The 17,171-nt window shown below is 43.1% G+C and overlaps 1 protein-coding gene across 5 annotated transcripts in view; it reads left to right on the plus strand.

Annotated features, from left to right (window-relative positions):
• Window positions 1-17,171, plus strand: part of ACVR1 (activin A receptor type 1) — a 76,207-nt gene that overhangs the window by 40,359 nt on the left and 18,677 nt on the right. For 4 of the 5 annotated variants that reach the window (XM_083410082.1, XM_083410079.1, XM_083410080.1 and 1 more), the window contains exons 2-4: window positions 1,389-1,462; window positions 11,947-12,210; window positions 13,956-14,173. In XM_083410082.1, the coding sequence (XP_083266208.1) occupies window positions 1,396-1,462; window positions 11,947-12,210; window positions 13,956-14,173 (549 nt within the window). In that variant the 5' untranslated portion in view covers window positions 1,389-1,395. Of the gene's footprint in view, window positions 1-576; window positions 917-1,388; window positions 1,463-11,946; window positions 12,211-13,955; window positions 14,174-17,171 lie in introns of those variants that run through there. The other variant, XM_083410081.1, reaches the window with a different exon arrangement.

Below are 17,171 nucleotides of genomic sequence, written 5' to 3' on the forward strand. Positions count from 1 at the left end.
GAGCACTTGCTCAGATATTCTGTGATATGAACTTTTGTAATACCACTCCAAATGCGGTTGTAGATAATGTTCTTTGTTTATATTGTTTTTGATTTGTTGTACGTTTTTGACAACTCAATACAAGCAATTTTCCAATAAAATAAATTATTACATGCTTGTGAAAGCCCCTGTTCATATTACCTTCTGTAGGATTGGCTGGTAGGGCTGGGTGATAATCTGGTTTTCATCATTGTGATATATCATCAGCTAAACATTGTGACATATAAATATATCACGATATCTGAAAGGACGTTACCCCATTCACCTACATAGAGGTGAAAGGGGTAACGCCCTTGCAACTGCTACCTAGACAGAGAGAGGTGGGGAGGAAGCAGCAGCCGAGGAAGAGTGAGATGCTGGAGCGGGAACCCCCACACCCAGAGTCTCATAAGGAGAAGCCTTCCCTTTCCTATACACTGTCTCCCAAACTCCATTTTGAGGTGACTCCTCACCCTGTGGGGAAAGGACCCAGGCAGGGGAGGGCAGGAGGACCAATGAGCTCTCCTTGTTCTCCTTCCACCTATTGGGGAGAGGAGGAGAGATGAGGAGCAGCCAAGCTCCCACTTGAGCTGAAGTGGAGCAGCCAGAGAGGGGAGACGGAGGGATCAGGACACTTTGGTTGTGGGGGAAATGCCAAGGCTGGGACTGTTCCTCCACTGGAGGGAAGGGGAGGGGGAAAGGAGCTGAAAGGGAAGGCAGCAATCTCACTCTGAGCAAAGGGGAGGGGAAAGGGGAGGCAGGCCAGGCAGCCACCAGTCTCACTCTTGAGGCTGGAACTCTTCCTCCTCCAGACGGAAGGGGAGTCGAAAGGGAAGGCAGCAGACAGCGATCTCATCACTCCCTGGAGCTTTGAACACGGTTTGCGATATATTCCCAGGTCAAATATTCTGATACTGTCGTTGTGATGTGAATTTCAAACCGCTTTTGGACTTATGTATTTGACTGGAAAAGGCCAAGGATATGTGGACATGTATACTCTCTTTTTGACTTGTGGACACACTTAGCTTTTCGGTTCAGGAAGAAGCCTTTTTTCTTCTCTTTTGCCCTTGCAGAATCCACCCTCTTCAGAAGGCTCTTGATGTCTGTCTTAAGAGATCGTTGTTGAAAAGAGTTGGGGTCTTGGTAAACCCAACAAGTGGCAATTGACGCTCAGGCAGTTGGCAGTAATAATAATAATAATTTATTATTTGTACCCCGCCCATCTGGCTGGGTTTCCCCAGCCACTCTGGGCAGCTTCCAACAAAGATGAAAAATACACTAAAATGTTAATCTTAGGTATGCAGTTGAGTCAAGTAGTTCTCTCTTTATTTCGAAAGCAATAATCTTTTTTTTCTTTCCCTTTTCCCTAGGTCTACAATGATAAATGGACTTCTGATTATTCCTCTTCTAGTCATGGTGTCTTTTCCTTCACCCAGCATGGAAGGTAAGTTATGAGGGGGGTATAAAACCTGGGTTGGTTATTTTAGTGCCTGACGAGTCACAGAAGGACTGTGGCTGCTCATCAGTCACAGGGAGCAGATGCCACGTTTTTGCATACATTCTTGTATGGGGCAATCAAGAAGCCAAGCTGTTGGGAGGAAAAGTGCAAATATGGAGCAAGGAAGCCAGAAACTACAGGGTTTTTGTGTGTGTTGTAAATTTTGGAGTACAGTAGTGGGTACCATAAATTTGGAGAGGGAATAGAGGACAAAGAGTGTTTTCTCCCTCTGACTTATTCACTCTACCACCCAAGTACTTTTCTTCTTCTGCGGCACACTTGCTGTCTCCTGAGTGTGCATATTTGTGAGGGAAGGGACAGAAAGTTCTTACAAGGATAGGGGTTGCACACTTGCTTGCTTTGCTCAAACCCCCCCCCCCCCAAATAAATCCCTTTAGACCACAGTTGGGGAACCTTTCTGGCTTCATGGGCCAGATTTGAAACCTGTAAATCTCACAATTTAATGATAATAATTATAAAAAATTATTATCTACCCTTCACCAGACTCTCTTATTCCACCACCCTCACATTAAAAGTAGCAAGGTATCAGCATTAAAGCTAATAAGAGAACATCTGTTGGTTGCCTTTATATATTTATGTACTGAATCTCATTAGATGGCAGAATAATGTCTTGTGAAAAATACTTGGTTGACATAATCTGCACTAGCAAAAATATTAATCCCCCCTCAAAGCCCCTCTAGAGTATCTCTATCTATGCATTTTAAATCTTGGGCAAATGCTTCCTCTTCCACCCTATCCTGGCCCATGCTCCAGTTTGATAATTCCTTATAGACTTCGCCCTTGTTCATATTTTCTTTCTCTTTCCATTGTTCGGTTCATTGTTTGCTTCATATAAAAGTGTGGGTGAATAAGTAGGTGTGTTGATGTCAGATCCAAAGGGAAGAAAATGAAAATGAGAACAAATTTATTTCCATAGTGGCTGCAAACTGTTGACAAGCCCACTTAGATAGCAGACAGTGTGTGGTTCCTCATTTATGTGGCACCAGAGTAAGATTATTCATTATGAACCTGTTGGTGAATCTCTTGCTGAGATGTACTAAGATTTCTGAATGAAATATATGTCTGCTTTTGCACCACTGCATACTGTAGGCTATGGTTTCATTGCCCATAGTCTTTCCTCTGGCCTCCATATATGCAAAATGAAATTCTGCTCTATAATGTGACACCACTGTGCTAAAGTCTCTTTGGCTTTTAGTCCTTTTAGTTCCCTGTTGCTTATCTGACAGATTCTATTGTGTTTGTACTTCTTCTTTTAATTCTTATGTTTACTGTATGCCACCTTGGAAGGGTTGTCTCAAAATATTTTAAATACATAAATGGTACTAACTTGAGTTAGTAGAGAGAAGCATAGGTTTGGGTTTTTTTTGGGGGGGGGGGGGTTTGCACATGAACTTCTGCTAGTCTTTCCTAACTTTTATAGGGAGGCTACAAAAAATGATTGCTGCTTCCTGAAATTACCCCCTGCCCCATCTTTGATTTAGAAGGTTATATTATAGCATGATCTTCTCTACAGGAACTCCCTTCTACCACCAACTTTTTGCTTGATTCTATATTTGGAATTGGAAGATGCTGATAGAAAGGTTCAAAAGCTGCAGAGAGAAGTAGATAGACTTACGGAGATTTCCTTCTTTCTGCGTGAAAGGAAAGTTCATCTCTGCTGCAAAACCTATGGTCACGAGTATACACAGAACAGGACCTATCACTCTGGTGGTATTCCATAGCTTCCCCCAAATAATTTTGGGAGTTGTGGTTAAGGGTGTTGAGAGTTGTTAGAAGACTAGTATTTCCCTTCCAGAGCTACAATTCCCAGAGTTCCTTCTGAAGAGGAATTGCCTGTTAAACAACTCTGGGAATTATAGCTCTGAGAGAGGACATAGAATTGCCACATATGGCCACATACAATTGTGTATGTTACCTCAGCAAAAGGAACGGCACACATTTCAGAAATAAAACGTTGGCTTCTTCTTCTTTTTTAAATCAATTTGATAACATTTTATGTATTTGTGGTTTAGCTACTTGGAAATTAAATGTTGTTGTTTAGTCGTTCAGTCGTGTCCGACTCTTCGTGACCCCATGGACCAGAGCACGCCAGGCACTTCTGTCTTCCACTGCCACCCGCAGTTTGGTCAGATTCATGTTTGTAGCTTCGAGAATACTGTCTAACCATCTCGTCCTCTGTCGTCCCCTTCTCCTTGTGCCCTCAATCTTCCCCAACATCAGGGTCTTTTCCAGGGAGTCTTCTCTTCTCATGAGGTGGCCAAAGTATTGGAGCGTCAGCTTCACGATCTGTCCTTCCAGTGAGCACTCAGGGCTGATTTCCTTAAGAATGGATGCGTTTGATCTTCTTGCAGTCCATGGGACTCTCAAGAGTCTCCTCCAGCACCATAATTCAAAAGCGTCAATTCTTCGGCGATCAGCCTTCTTTATGGTCCAGCTCTCACTTCCATACATCACTACTGGGAAAACCATAGCTTTTACTATACGGACCTTTGTTGGCAAGGTGATGTCTCTACTTTTTAAAATGCTATCTAGGTTTGCCATTGCTTTCCTCCCAAGAAGCAGGCGTCTCTTAATTTCGTGGCTGCTGTCACCATCTGCAGTGATCATGGAGCCCAAGAAAGTAAAATCTCTCACTGCCTCCATTTCCTCCCCTTCTATTTGCCAGGAGGTGATGGGACCAGTGGCCATGATCTTCGTTTTTTTGATGTTGAGCTTCAGACCATATTTTGTGCTCTCTCACCCTCAATAAAAGGTTTTTTAATTCCTCCTCACTTTCTGCCATCAAGGTTGTGTCATCTGCATATCTGAGGTTGTTGATATTTCTTCCAGCAATCTTAATTCCGGCTAGGGATTCATCCAGCCCAGCCTTTCGCATGATGAATTCTGCATATAAAATTAAATACATTGCTGCTTTTAAAAAAAAAACACCAGAGGGATAACCCTACCCATGTTCTAAATATTATTTTTAAAATAATGTGTGCATGCAACATTGCTTTAAGAGAGCTGGTGAATTTCAAGATGAGTGGGATTATTCCCCGTTTTATTACCCTGCAGTTGGCCCTTCTAGTATGATAGAACTTCTCAAACAAAATGAAGGGATTGTAGCTGTGGACTCTTGAGTGCTGCTGCTGTAATGATTTTCCTGAAAGAGAACCATTTGGGGAGGAAGATGAGGTAATTCAACCTCAGTGTGCCTGTCTAGCTGTATAAATAGATCACTGACACAACACCATTTTTTTTCAGCTGCAAAACTGAGAGGAAAACATGTCCCAAAAACTGAAGCATTGAACACTTGGCCTGTCCTTAAAGTTAGGGTAGAAAGTAGATGGAAAATGTGGATCAGCATGAGTCAAGCATCCCTTCCATGTTTTGTTTTTGTCTTGAGATGTTCAGTTTTTTTGCGTGGAGAGCTGCTTTCCTATCTCCCCTCCCTTTCAATTAGTGATAGGACTTATGCTTTGCCTGCAGACTTGCTTTGGTCAGAGGTGAACATGCAGGCGAAAGTCTTTGAAAGTCCCAAGAACGTCTTGTGGAACCCATTATGCAGTCTTTCTGTTATCTGTATAGATTCTTCGTGCTTGAAAAGCCAGGCATTACTTGACCTCAGTAAGAGGCACTGTTCTGTAGATTAACAAAATCCAACTCAGCTCTTTAAAGCTTGGATCCTGAGTTGCTATTTGACTACAGCCCCTGTCAGCACAGCCAGTCGCAAGGAATAGTCGAAGGGCAGAGAGACAAAAATGTTCATGAAATAATAATAATAATAATAATAATAATAATAGTAATATTTATACCCCGCCCCATCTGGCTGGATTTCCCCAACCACTCTGGGCATCTTACAGCACATAAAAAATTGTAAAACATTAGACATAAAATTTTTCCGATACAAGGTTGCCTTCAGATATCTTCTAAAAGTCAGATAGTTGACATCTGATGGGAGGGAGTTCCACAGGGCGGACAGCACCATTGAGAAGGCCGTCTGTCATCTCCTTGACAAGATGCCAAGGAGCAATGCCAGGAAAACTATTTCAAAATAGTGAACTGGCCACAAAAACCATCATTAGGGGGAGATAAAGGATTTTAACACAAGTTAGAGCTATTCTTTAGTGATGGCCTGAATAAATTAGTTCATATGTCTCAAGGTGCGAAGCTTGCTTTGCTTATAAGGTGCTGTGGGAGTTTGAGCAACTCCTATGGGAAGGGAAAGCCCCAACCCCGCCCCTTCCAGATTCAACATATCTGCATTTGGTCCAGGAACTGGAGTGGAGTCCATTTGAACTCTTAAGTCAAATATCTAGGACTTGTAGCTTCCCAGGATGTACGTAGCAACTGCTTTTGTGTGGAAGTGGCCTTATCAACTTCTTGGAAAACTAGCCTATTGAGGAGACTGCCCTGGCCTTGTCCTTTATCTCTTTCTTTCCATTTGCAAGCAAGCAGATGTTTGTGCGGGTGTTTTCTAAGAAGTGCATTCTGTGCACAGGGAGGAAATTTATGTCTGTTCTGAATAAACTGGGGGGTAGTGGAACAATCCATGACATTTTACAGGGTTCACTCCCCTCCCACACACTTCCTTTGTTGACATCTTGACCTTGGGCCTTGCAACATAACCATGGCCTATGTGCTCTTGCCTTGTTCATTTTCTTAAGTTATATCCTTTTAAGACTGGGTTGTTGAACTTTCTTGTTCTCTTAGGCAGGGTGAAATAACGAAGGGACCTCAAATATATTTATCGTGTGCAAGAGCTCTTCTTAACGTGCTCTTGTCCATATAGGCACTTATTTACCATACAGCCCTATTTGGGACACATCTACTTGGTTACATCCACGCCATACATTTAAAGCACTATTATACCACAGTAATGGATAACCTTGGGAACTATAGTTTGTTAAGGCTACCAGAAGCCTAACCTCTGTGTGGTCAGCAGACTTGGAACTACATTTCCCAGGTTTCTTCATGAATATTATACATTACACCTTGGTGCCGATGTAGTATATGTTGTTGTTAATGCTGCTGTTTGTCTGGTCTGGTAAAGATTGATGGACTGTCCATGAATATACAGTGGTACCTTGGGTTATATACACTTCAGGTTACAGACTCCACTAACCCAGAAATAGTACCTCTGGTTAAGATTTGGATTAGGCCTGTTGTAGCCTTTTAATAGGGACGTGGGTGGCGCTGTGGGTTAAACCACAGAGCCTAGGACTTGCCAATCAGAAGGTTGGCGGTTCGAATCCCCGCAACGGGGTGAGCTCCCGTTGCTCGGTCCCTGCTCCTGCCTACCTAGCAATTTGAAAGCACGTCAAAGTGCAAGTAGATAAATAGGTACCGCTCCGGTGGAAAGGTAAACGGCGTTTCCGTGTGCTGCTCTGGTTCGCCAGAAGCGGCTTAGTCATGCTGGCCACATGATCTGGAAGCTGTACGCCGGCTCCCTCGGCCAATAAAGCGAGAGGAGCACTGCAACCCCAGAATCAGTCACGACTGGACCTAATGGTCAGGGGTACCTTTACCTTTACCTTTACCCTTTTAATCTGTAAAAGCAGAATCTCCCAGTTGTGTTTGAACTTCACCGTCAAATAAATGGGTGGGGAGAGAAGAAGGTTCACCGTAACCCTAAGGAATCAGAAATATCCTGTGGAAGTTCACATACGAATTTTTTTTAACGTGTAAAATTGTTTTGTTATCAAGAGAAAATTGGCTTTGAAAGATCACATTGGTTCTCTTGTGGGTAGATGTTTCGGCAGCTTTTGTGCACCTTTGGTCTGGATGGCTGGCCAAGGTGTTGAGGGCCAAGATCAAAGGGTGGGGGGGAAATGTCATTATCTAATGGTTCATTATGGTTATGTTAAGATCATTGCCATCAATTCCTGTTTGTGAGCTTCCCGCTTGGCGTTGAATCAGCCACGATGGTGAGCAGGATGCTGGGCTAAGAGAGGATCTTGGTCTGATCTGGCAGGGCTCCTCTTACCATTGGTGAATGCATTTCCTGTTCAGAAATTCTTATATCCTTCATAAAATGCAAAGTTATAACAGAGACAAAGTGGTTGTGCCCATCTCCCTTCCTGTGTGGCAGCAGCCTCCTAAGCCTGGGAGTGGGAAATGAATTTGGTTGCAGTGGTCTGCTGTGATTCCATTCCCTCGCCTAGGTGTTCCACCCAGGAGCCGCTTAATCTGAAATGTATGTTCCCAAGGATGGGTTTGCAGGAAGGAATTGGGTTTTTGGTGGTGTGCCAACAGTCTTCCCAAAAGTCTCCTTGCCTGAACTTTGGCTAATGTTTGCAGGTCTCAAGACAATGTTAGGAACAGTATTTTATAATAAACTGATGGCTGTAGCTCAGTCTCTCCCAAATGAATAATTTGTATTTAATGATAAATGTTTGCAATCCTGGGGTTGTTGATTCTCATCCAACCCACCACTGCAATCAGACACCAATCCAGATCTAATGATTAGAAGAAGTTGTTAGATGGCCAGAATTTTCTATGGATAGATCAGACCCATTCCCCCACCCTCTACCCCGATATCAATACCTGATGAATTCAGTTCTCATGAATTCAGTTCTCATGAAAAGACTTAGAACATATGAATGCCTGAACTGTGTTCTAATTACTCCCCAGCTTGAGATGGATATTCCAATTTGTGTATTGAAATGGAGTGGAGGTGCCTTTCTCTAGATGAAAAGTGTTTTGGAATGATTGGTGGTGGTAGAACTGCCGTTAAAGAAAACAACAACAGCCCATTTGAATTACAGGCTGTATACTCGAAAATAAAACCTGTGCTGGAACTGAAAACCAGGGTCCATGCTGTGAATTATTTTTAGATGCTGCTTTGTGCAATTAGCTTTGTTTTGCTTAGTGACCATATGCTATTTTCCCCCTCCTGTTTAAGCCAGTATGGCTGCTATTAAAGCTAGATTGGGGAAAAAAAAGAAAGGAAGGAATTGCTTTGCTTTGCTAACAAGACAAGTTGACTTGAATGGCTTTCCTTTCACCGTTTCCAGAGGATGCTCAATCACTTTGTTATATAAAAATATAACTGTGCTAAATATCTGTTTCGCTTCCAGCAATATTCTCAATGTTTTCCAAATGTGATATGTGTGTCTCTGTGTGTTTAAAAAACTACAAAAAATTTTTAGAAGCCTAGTTATGTGCCTTGGTTGGTGTGGCAACTGATCTTGCGAGGTATTGAACAGTGGCTGAAAGAATTTAACAGCTGGAGCTTTAGGGCATAATCCTGGAGATCCTTTTGGCTAAGAGACTTTATTATGGATGGGGGCACCTTGTGGCCCTGCATATGATGCTGGACTCCAGTTCCCATCAGGCCCAACCAGCATGGCAAGTGATCAGGGATGATGGGTGTTGCAGTCCAACAGCACAAGGCCACTGATTCCACATACCTGAGCTGTAGTGTTTGGTGGAAGCCCCGCTGTGCCACTGGATGTCAAGCTATGCTGCCTACATGGAATATAACCTGGTAGAACATGCCAGATACTGTGGATAGAGGAGCCATTCTGCTGGTGACTACATGCCAGTAGAATGGCCAAAAGGGGATGGTGTCATGGGGAGCATGCGCTTCATCTTATGTCTTCTATCCGTGTTCGCACACAAACCTGTTGAAGGTGCAACCATACCTAGCATGTGTGCACACATACACATGAAAACACACACACACACACACACACACACACACACACACCAAATGGTAAGACTAATGATTTTAGAGCAGCTGGTGTGTCCTGGAAAGTTTAAGGGAACACTGTGTCCCTTTCAGGCGGCATCATAATCTTTCCCTCTGTGTACATATATTAGATCAGATTTAAAGCTATATATTAATGAATAAATACAAAAAAGAGCTGGTTGGGAGTCCATAGCACAGCTAATGAATGAAAAAATCCGCCTGGTATGTAAAGGTGAGACTTGTGTTGAAAACTGACCAAAGCACACCTGGATATTATTTTGCTTCTCTCTGTTCTGTGTGATTCTTAATTAATTTGTAATGAAGTCTGTACATTTTTAAAAGCAGTGACTCCTCAACCATACTCTATTTGAAAACCCACTTCTGCTAGATGTCTTCAGGCTGGTTGCTTGCATAAAAACTAGCAAACTTTGCTTTCTTCCTGAAATAGTTGTAAAAAAAGATAAGATTTTGGTTTATCCTTTGGATGGAGTATTTGTTGTATACACATGCATTCTCTTGTGTAACAATTGACTGCTATTGCCTTTTTAGCCTGTTGCAAAAGTGATAGATTGGCTGCTTTCCAGGTGCAAACTGCTACGATAGGATTGAGCACTGCTTTCTCAGGAACATCTGGACTAGAAAGAAAGAGTGTAGAAGCATAAAATCTCCTGTAGGCAGTGTGTTGTGCTGGCTATTAGTAAAAAGTAAAGGGACCCCTGACCATTAGGTCCAGTTGTGGCCGACTCTAGGATTGCGGCACTCATCTCGCTTTATTGGCCGAGGGAGCCGGCGTTCAGCTTCTGGGTCATGTGGCCAGCATGACTAAGCCACTTCTGGCGAACCAGAGCAGCGCACAGAAATGCCGTTTGCCTTCCCGCCGGAGCGGTACCTATTTATCTACTTGCACTTTTGACGTGCTTTCGAACTGCTAGGTTGTCAGGAGCAGGGACCGAGGAACAGGAGCTCACCCCGTCACGGGGATTCAAACCGCCGACCTTCTGATCGGCAAGTCCTAGGCTATGTGTGATGTGCTGGCTATTAGAGTTTTGCACAAATAGCGTACTTCAGATGATGTTGAAAACTGCAGTTAAGGAAAGGGGTCTGAATTGATAAACCACAGTTTGTGTGTGGATGGCAAACCAGAATCTTAAACTATGGTTTGAAATTGGATTCAAAACAATGGTTTCGCTAAATATAGTTTGCATGTCATCTGAATTGACAAGATGTGTGGGATGCATTCTAGAGAATAGGCCTAATGTGATTGGGTAATTAGGTTTTACATCAGCAACGTTGACACCTTTATAGGATAGAGAGATTCTGAGTGGCTATGTATTATTTATCACTATTTAATGGGTTTCTAGCCTGCCATTTAGAGTGTATACTCTTCCAGAGAAGGTTACAACAAATCAATAAAATACTACATTAAAATTCAAGGGTGATATCCAATACTAGTCATACTGAGAGTGGACCCATTGAAATAAATGAGCTTAAGTTACTTAAATTCATTGATTCCATGGTGCCTATTCTGACTTAGTTGGATAACACCCCAAGGTTTTAAAATGGCAGTAAAAACAGTTAACATAAAAATGTCAGCCAACAGAACAGTTATTTTTAAATGGCCATAACAGCACCTCGGTGAAGCCAAAAACCAGAATAAAAGAGACTTCTCCTTAACCTCTGTCCTGTGGGCCAATTTTGACCCCTCCAGGGTGTCCCAAGTTGGCCTGCAAGGCCATTTCTCACAAACCACAAGTAGCATCAGTTGGTGGGTGGGGTGAAATCCGGTTTCGGCTGGGTCTGCTGCTTCCCGGTCATCAGAGCAGAATTTAACCCCTACCTCTCAACTGATTCAGGAAGGGTCTTGTTTTGGAATCCCTTGCTAAAACAAATGGAGGGGAAAACACTTTTGTTTTGGCAGCACCTTTCAAGGTGCTTTGAAAGCTCAACTTTGGGACGTCAATGCACCTTGCATCTGATGTCATTGTAATGTCAAGTGATTGACAGTTTGGTGCCTCTACTCACCTGTCAGTTTTGGCTGCGAGGCCAATCCTGTAAGGATCTTGCCCAGGGAGCCCAAAAGGTTTCTCATCCCTTCCCTAAAGAGTGGGGCCATGCATATTTCGGGGGGGGGGGGGAGGCATTTTAGGTTGCTTTTTGGTTTGCTCAAAACTTTCCAGAGTGTGCTTCCCAACTCTTGGAAGTTGTTAAAGAGGTTGATGTATTTGTAATCTTTGGAAATAAAGACTTTGTGGCAATTTGTATTAGTTGCTGTTGAGCTCCGTTCAGTTTTGTGTACAAATATCACCCATTGTGAAGAGACAGCCCCACCCCCAAATGTTTGATTTACACACTCAAAAGCATAAAGTCATCAGAATGCACCAGCCTTCTTTGTAGTGTGAAATGTTGATGAGCTTGCAGTTTCTTCTCCTTCTCCTCCTAGTGGTGCATCAATAAAACTGCTGGCACATTTGCAAAGCTTAGCAGGGTCTGGTATGGTTTTAAACTGAATGGGGAACCACATGCCGCGATTCCTGAATTGCAGGGGGTTGGACTAGATGCCCCCCGGGGGTCCCTTTCAGTTCTATGATTCTATGTCTCTCGGAGGGGAGAATGAGCCAAAAGTTGGCAGAGCCACCGAACCAAACTAATTTTTATTTTTCAAAAAATGATAATGCATTTGTTACATGTGTAAGTCGCCTAATGAAATGGTGTTTTCCTTCCTTCTTCCCCCATGCAGATGAGGAGCACAAGCCTACCTTGATTAACTATGACTGTGTGTGTGAAGGAACGTCATGTGTGAATGGCGACCGCTGCAGAGGCCACCAGTGCTTTGCCTCTTTGAGCATCAACAATGGCGCTAAAGTGTATCAGAAGGGCTGCTTCCAAGTCTACGAACAAGGGAAAATGACATGTAAAACACCTCCTTCCCCTGATCAAGCGGTCGAATGCTGTCAGGGTAACCTGTGTAACATGAACATCACAGCACAGCTGCCGACGAAAGGTGAAAGTCTTATTCTCTGGCTTCCAGAAACAAATTTCATGTTATTAACAAAGCGTTTTTTATAATAAGTTCAATGTCTTTGACTTGAGGTCTATGATGTTATGGGATCTGTTGCCTTGGAACGTGTGTGACATCTCCGGAAATGGAATACAGTGGTACCTCGGGTTAAGAACTTAATTCGTTCTGGAGGTCCGTTCTTAACCTGAAACTGTTCTTAACCTGAAGCACCACTTTAGCTAATGGGGCCTCCCGCTGCCACCACACGATTTCTGTTCTCATCCTGAAGCAAAGTTCTTAACCCGAGGTACTATTTCTGGGTTAGCAGCGTCTGTAACCTGAAGCGTCTGTAACCCGAGGTACCACTGTACATGAAAGAGAAGGGAGGAAAAGTTGGTTGTGGTGTGTGGAAGCGTATTGACCAATAGTGATTATTTGGAAAATTACGGACCTCAATCTCTGTGTGAGAGGCAAGTGTATAGGCCTCTCCGGGCGTTACAGATAGGGGTAAGTGGACATGTGAGGGGTGTGGCAGGAATTAGTGTTCTAGATCTTGCCTCCCAAGTTGGAGAGTTCTTGAAGCAAGAAGCTCCTGTATCTCCACACTGGAAAATCAGGGTTTTATAAAACACAGGGAGATTCCATAGCTACAAAACTGCTCCCTACAGGAACCAGGAGTAGCTTATACTGTATGAAGAACAAACTGAAATCTAAAACCGAAGATGACATGGAAGTTGGTGGGACTATGAATTTAACAAACCAGGTGGGATACAAGTGGAAGGGGCCCGTCCACACTTCCTATTCATAGTGGTATAGTTGCTACCACATAAGGTTCTTAAGGGGTGTGACCACAACCCTGGAACTTTTCTCAGTTCAGGCACAACTCACCATTAGTGTGGAGAAGAAAACCGCTCTCTAATAACAATGTCATGCGACCAGAGATGCAGGCAATCGGTTCCAAATTCATTCTTGAAAACATTAACTCAAAGAGCAGTTGTACCACTTATATCAATCTTTATTACGGTCCAGAGACCCAACAAATCATTACAAATCGATACAAAATTCATACAGCCTACCTTCAAGTTAACCAAGCATTTTGTTCAGAATTTAGTCTTATAAATGATAAGTGCAGAAAGGCCCTAAAAAAGAGGCACGTTGTGAGGTACCCATGGGACCATCAGCTTCCAGTTGTTGGAGAAAAGCTTGGTAGGTTCAGATGTGGCCTCGATGGGTGATCGGTTGGAATCCATGTGGACTTCCATGATGTCAGAAAGGAGAATATAAATGTAAGAAAATAAATACATAATTAAAAATAAGGAATATAGAGTATTGTATTCTGTCAGAGCACAGGATGCAAGTATCCATGGAAGAGCTGGCCTCGCAAAGTTCAAGAGCTCCAGCTGGGTTCCCATTTATTCTGCTGGGCAATTTTTCAGAGTCTACCAGATATTGGAGTTAACACCAGAGCTGGAAAGACAGATTTCACACTTTTAGGTTATATCTTCTCGTTTTTTTGATGGCCAGGAGCTGAGTCTCCCTCCTCCCCAAAGCCTTCTTCAGCACACCGAGTTCTTCTGAGACAGCAGAATTCTCCATTTAAATTGTGTGGGGTTTTTAAAATAAGGATTTACAATAAATGTACATAAGCGAGTGTCCTTCTATCTTTCTTTTCAATGGACTTTTGTCAAAATTCCCAGCATTTAAGATTTGACTTACCTTCTGTTCTTTCTTTTTGTTTTTATGTGAAGGGCACCCACTTCAAGGGGAAGCTGTGGGTTACACCACGGAAACACTTATCATATTTGTCGTAGCATCAGTTCTGGCGCTCCTGATATTTTCTGCAGTGACGTTGCTGATCATCCGAAAAGTGAAACAGTACCATATGGAAAGGCTCAATTCAAGGGATCCAGAATATGGAACCATTGAGGGACTCATAGCATCAAACGTTGGTGACAGCACCCTGGCAGTAAGTAAATCTTGTCTGTTGTCATGCCTATGAAAGCATTCTGCTGCTTTTATTTTTTGACCAGACTGCCAAAAATGTTACTTGTGAAAAGTGAACACTACGCACAGTCTCCTCTCAACTACCTTTTTATAAGCTTGGAGTAGGCATTGCCCACTCTCTTAAAAACTAAAATGTCATTAGGAGCTGAATTCTGTTCCCACCACCACCTTCTGTGGATTATTTTTAATGCTCGCTTAAGAAGATCCCTGTTAAAAGGTAAAGGTACCCCTGCCCGTACGGGCCAGTCGTGACCGACTCTAGGGTTTGTGCGCTCATCTCGCTCTAGAGGCCGGGAGCCGGCGCTGTCCGAAGACACTTCCGGGTCACGTGGCCAGCGTGACTAAGCTGCCCTGGTGAGCCAGCACCAGTGCCGCACACGGAAACGTCGTTTACCTTCCCACTATAAAGTGGTACCTATTTATCTACTTGCACTTAGGGGTGCTTTTGAACTGCTAGATCCCTGTTGGCTTAAGGCAAAACCTTGTCCAGCCCACTGACCTGTTCTCACAGTGGCCAACCAGATACCTATGGTTATCCTGCAAACAGGATGTGAGCGCACTCCCCATTTCTGACTCTGATTCTCAGCAGAGGGATCTGAGACGTTCAGCTTTACTGGGAGAATTATGACACAGGGAGGAAGTCTGGTGATTGAGCTCATTCATTCTTGTATGTCTTCTGGTGCTTTAATTAGAAGTGAGTTAACCACGATGTGCAAGTGGTGTGTTTATACAGTTGATAGCATGAACACATATTAGTGTTGGCATGGCGCAAGGGCCTCAAGACTGCTGTACAAGTGGTACCTCTACTTACGGATGTAATCCATTCCAGGGTGCCGTTCACAGTCCGAAAAGTAAGTAGAGCGCTGCTTCTGCGTGTGACACAATAGAGCGCTCCTGTGCATGTGTGAAACACGCAGAACGCTTCTGCGCAGGCGCGCATGGCGAAACCCGGAAGTATACACTTCCGGGGTTGCCATGTTTGCAACCTGAAAATCCGCAACCTGAACCTAACGCAGCTAGAGGTATGACTGTATATTTTGAAGGCAGGATCAGTAGGATATCCATCATTCCTTTGGTAAATGCTCTAAAACTGAACATATAAATTGTTTTGCTGCCACCTTGTGGTTATACCTGAGTGATTTAAAATGCATTTTTTAGTACAAGATTGTAGTAGAATTATACAAATCCTTTTCCTGTTGAGTTAATGACACTTGCTAATATCTCTATATCAAAGGTGTGTTCACACACACACACACACACACACTTTATTTATTTACAGATTTTCTTATTCTGAGTGGCTTTAAGGAAGGTTTTCTACTCAGTGCTTAAGTCCAAAACAGGAAGTTTCTAAGCAGTCAAATTTCAGTAACCTCTTTGAGCTTTAACAGTTGTAACCCTATATATTTATTTTCAGAGATAAGCTGTGTTGAGTTATTCCTTGGTCACTGTGCGTAGGCATGTAGCCGTAAACAGTTCTATTTTGACTGCTTTATCAAATCCTATTAAAAGTATCTAAGGGTGGCATTCCTTTTAGGGACTCTTACACGTATTTTTGCTTAAGCGTGAGTCTAATAAAAATAATGATAATGATAATAATGTAATTAATTATAATTAATAATTAAAGCAGTGTTTATTGAACTTCATATCTCCCCCCCCCCTTTTGATGACGTCACCACTCCAAAATGCCACAGTTCTAATAAACTAGTTATAAAAAGATGAGCTTCCCAACCAAGAGGGAACATCAGTCCGCCCCCACCTTCCCCCAGTGGCATAAATTATATAAAACTCTGCTGAGTAGGAGCAGTTCTCCAAATTGGGTGATAAACTGCATTAAAACCTGAATAGACAGTTAGAAGGGGATTACATTTCAGTAATCTCTGCGTTAAGCCAGTCACAAAAGCTTTCAGGCATTACAATGAAGATTTGCATTACAATGAAGAATAACCCCACTTGAGGAGGAGGAGGGGCCAGCAGGGGGTGAGTGTGTCAAGCTCTGCTCCCCTCATCCTCCTTCGCAGTTCCCATCCCTTTCCAACATGTGGAAGGCAAAGGTCTGTGTTGGAGAACCTTCTGCATCTCGTGCATGTTCATAGAATCATGGAACTGTGGAATTGGAAGGGACCACGAGGGTCATCTAGTCCAACCCCCTGCAATGCAGGAATGTTTTGCCCAGTGTGGGCTCAAACCCACTACCCTGAGATTGGGAGTCTCATGCTGTACCGACAGAGCTATCCCAATGGATACTTCTTGTGCCTTTTTAGAACCCAGGAAAACCTGTACTGAAGACTCCCTGCTGCAGACACTTTCTCTCTTAATAGTTGGTAATTGGGGTCCTTGTCTCCCCAATGCCCCGCCCATGTGTTACTTGAACTCTTCATTGCAATGCCTGAAGGGGGCTTTTGTTAGCATGTGTTCACACAACCTATATGTACTTTTTTTTCAACACAGGTATGGCTGCATATATGCTTTCAGTAAACCCTGGAGTTCAGCCTCTTACTGGTTTGGATGGTGGATGTCTTTTAAAAATATATATCAACTATACAGTGGTACCTTGGGTTAAGAACTTAATTCGTTCTGGAGGTCCGTTCTTAACCTGAAACTGTTCTTAACCTGAAGCACCACTTTAGCTAATGGGGCCTCCTGCTGCTGCTGCACCGCCGGAGCACGATTTCTGTTCTCATCCTGAAGCAAAGTTCTTAACCTGAAGCACTATTTCTGGGTTAGCAGAGTCTGTAACCTGAAGCGTATGTAACCCGAGGTACCACTGTACTCTAATTGCAAAGTAATGTAGATTACTGTTTTGGAAGGTCTGGAATTATTAGCCTACCATTCCCTAGCAGGAAGAGTTCCCTTTTGTGGTGCAGAAAACCAGGGAGCAAATTGTAGCTCCACCTTGTATCTGTTTCTGTGCATTTTTTAATTTGCATTTTTTTCCCTGAGTCACTCCGTGCTCTCTCACA

This window comes from Podarcis tiliguerta, assembly GCF_965153285.1.
Source record: "Podarcis tiliguerta genome assembly, chromosome: 1".
Lineage (NCBI taxonomy): Eukaryota > Metazoa > Chordata > Lepidosauria > Squamata > Lacertidae > Podarcis > Podarcis tiliguerta.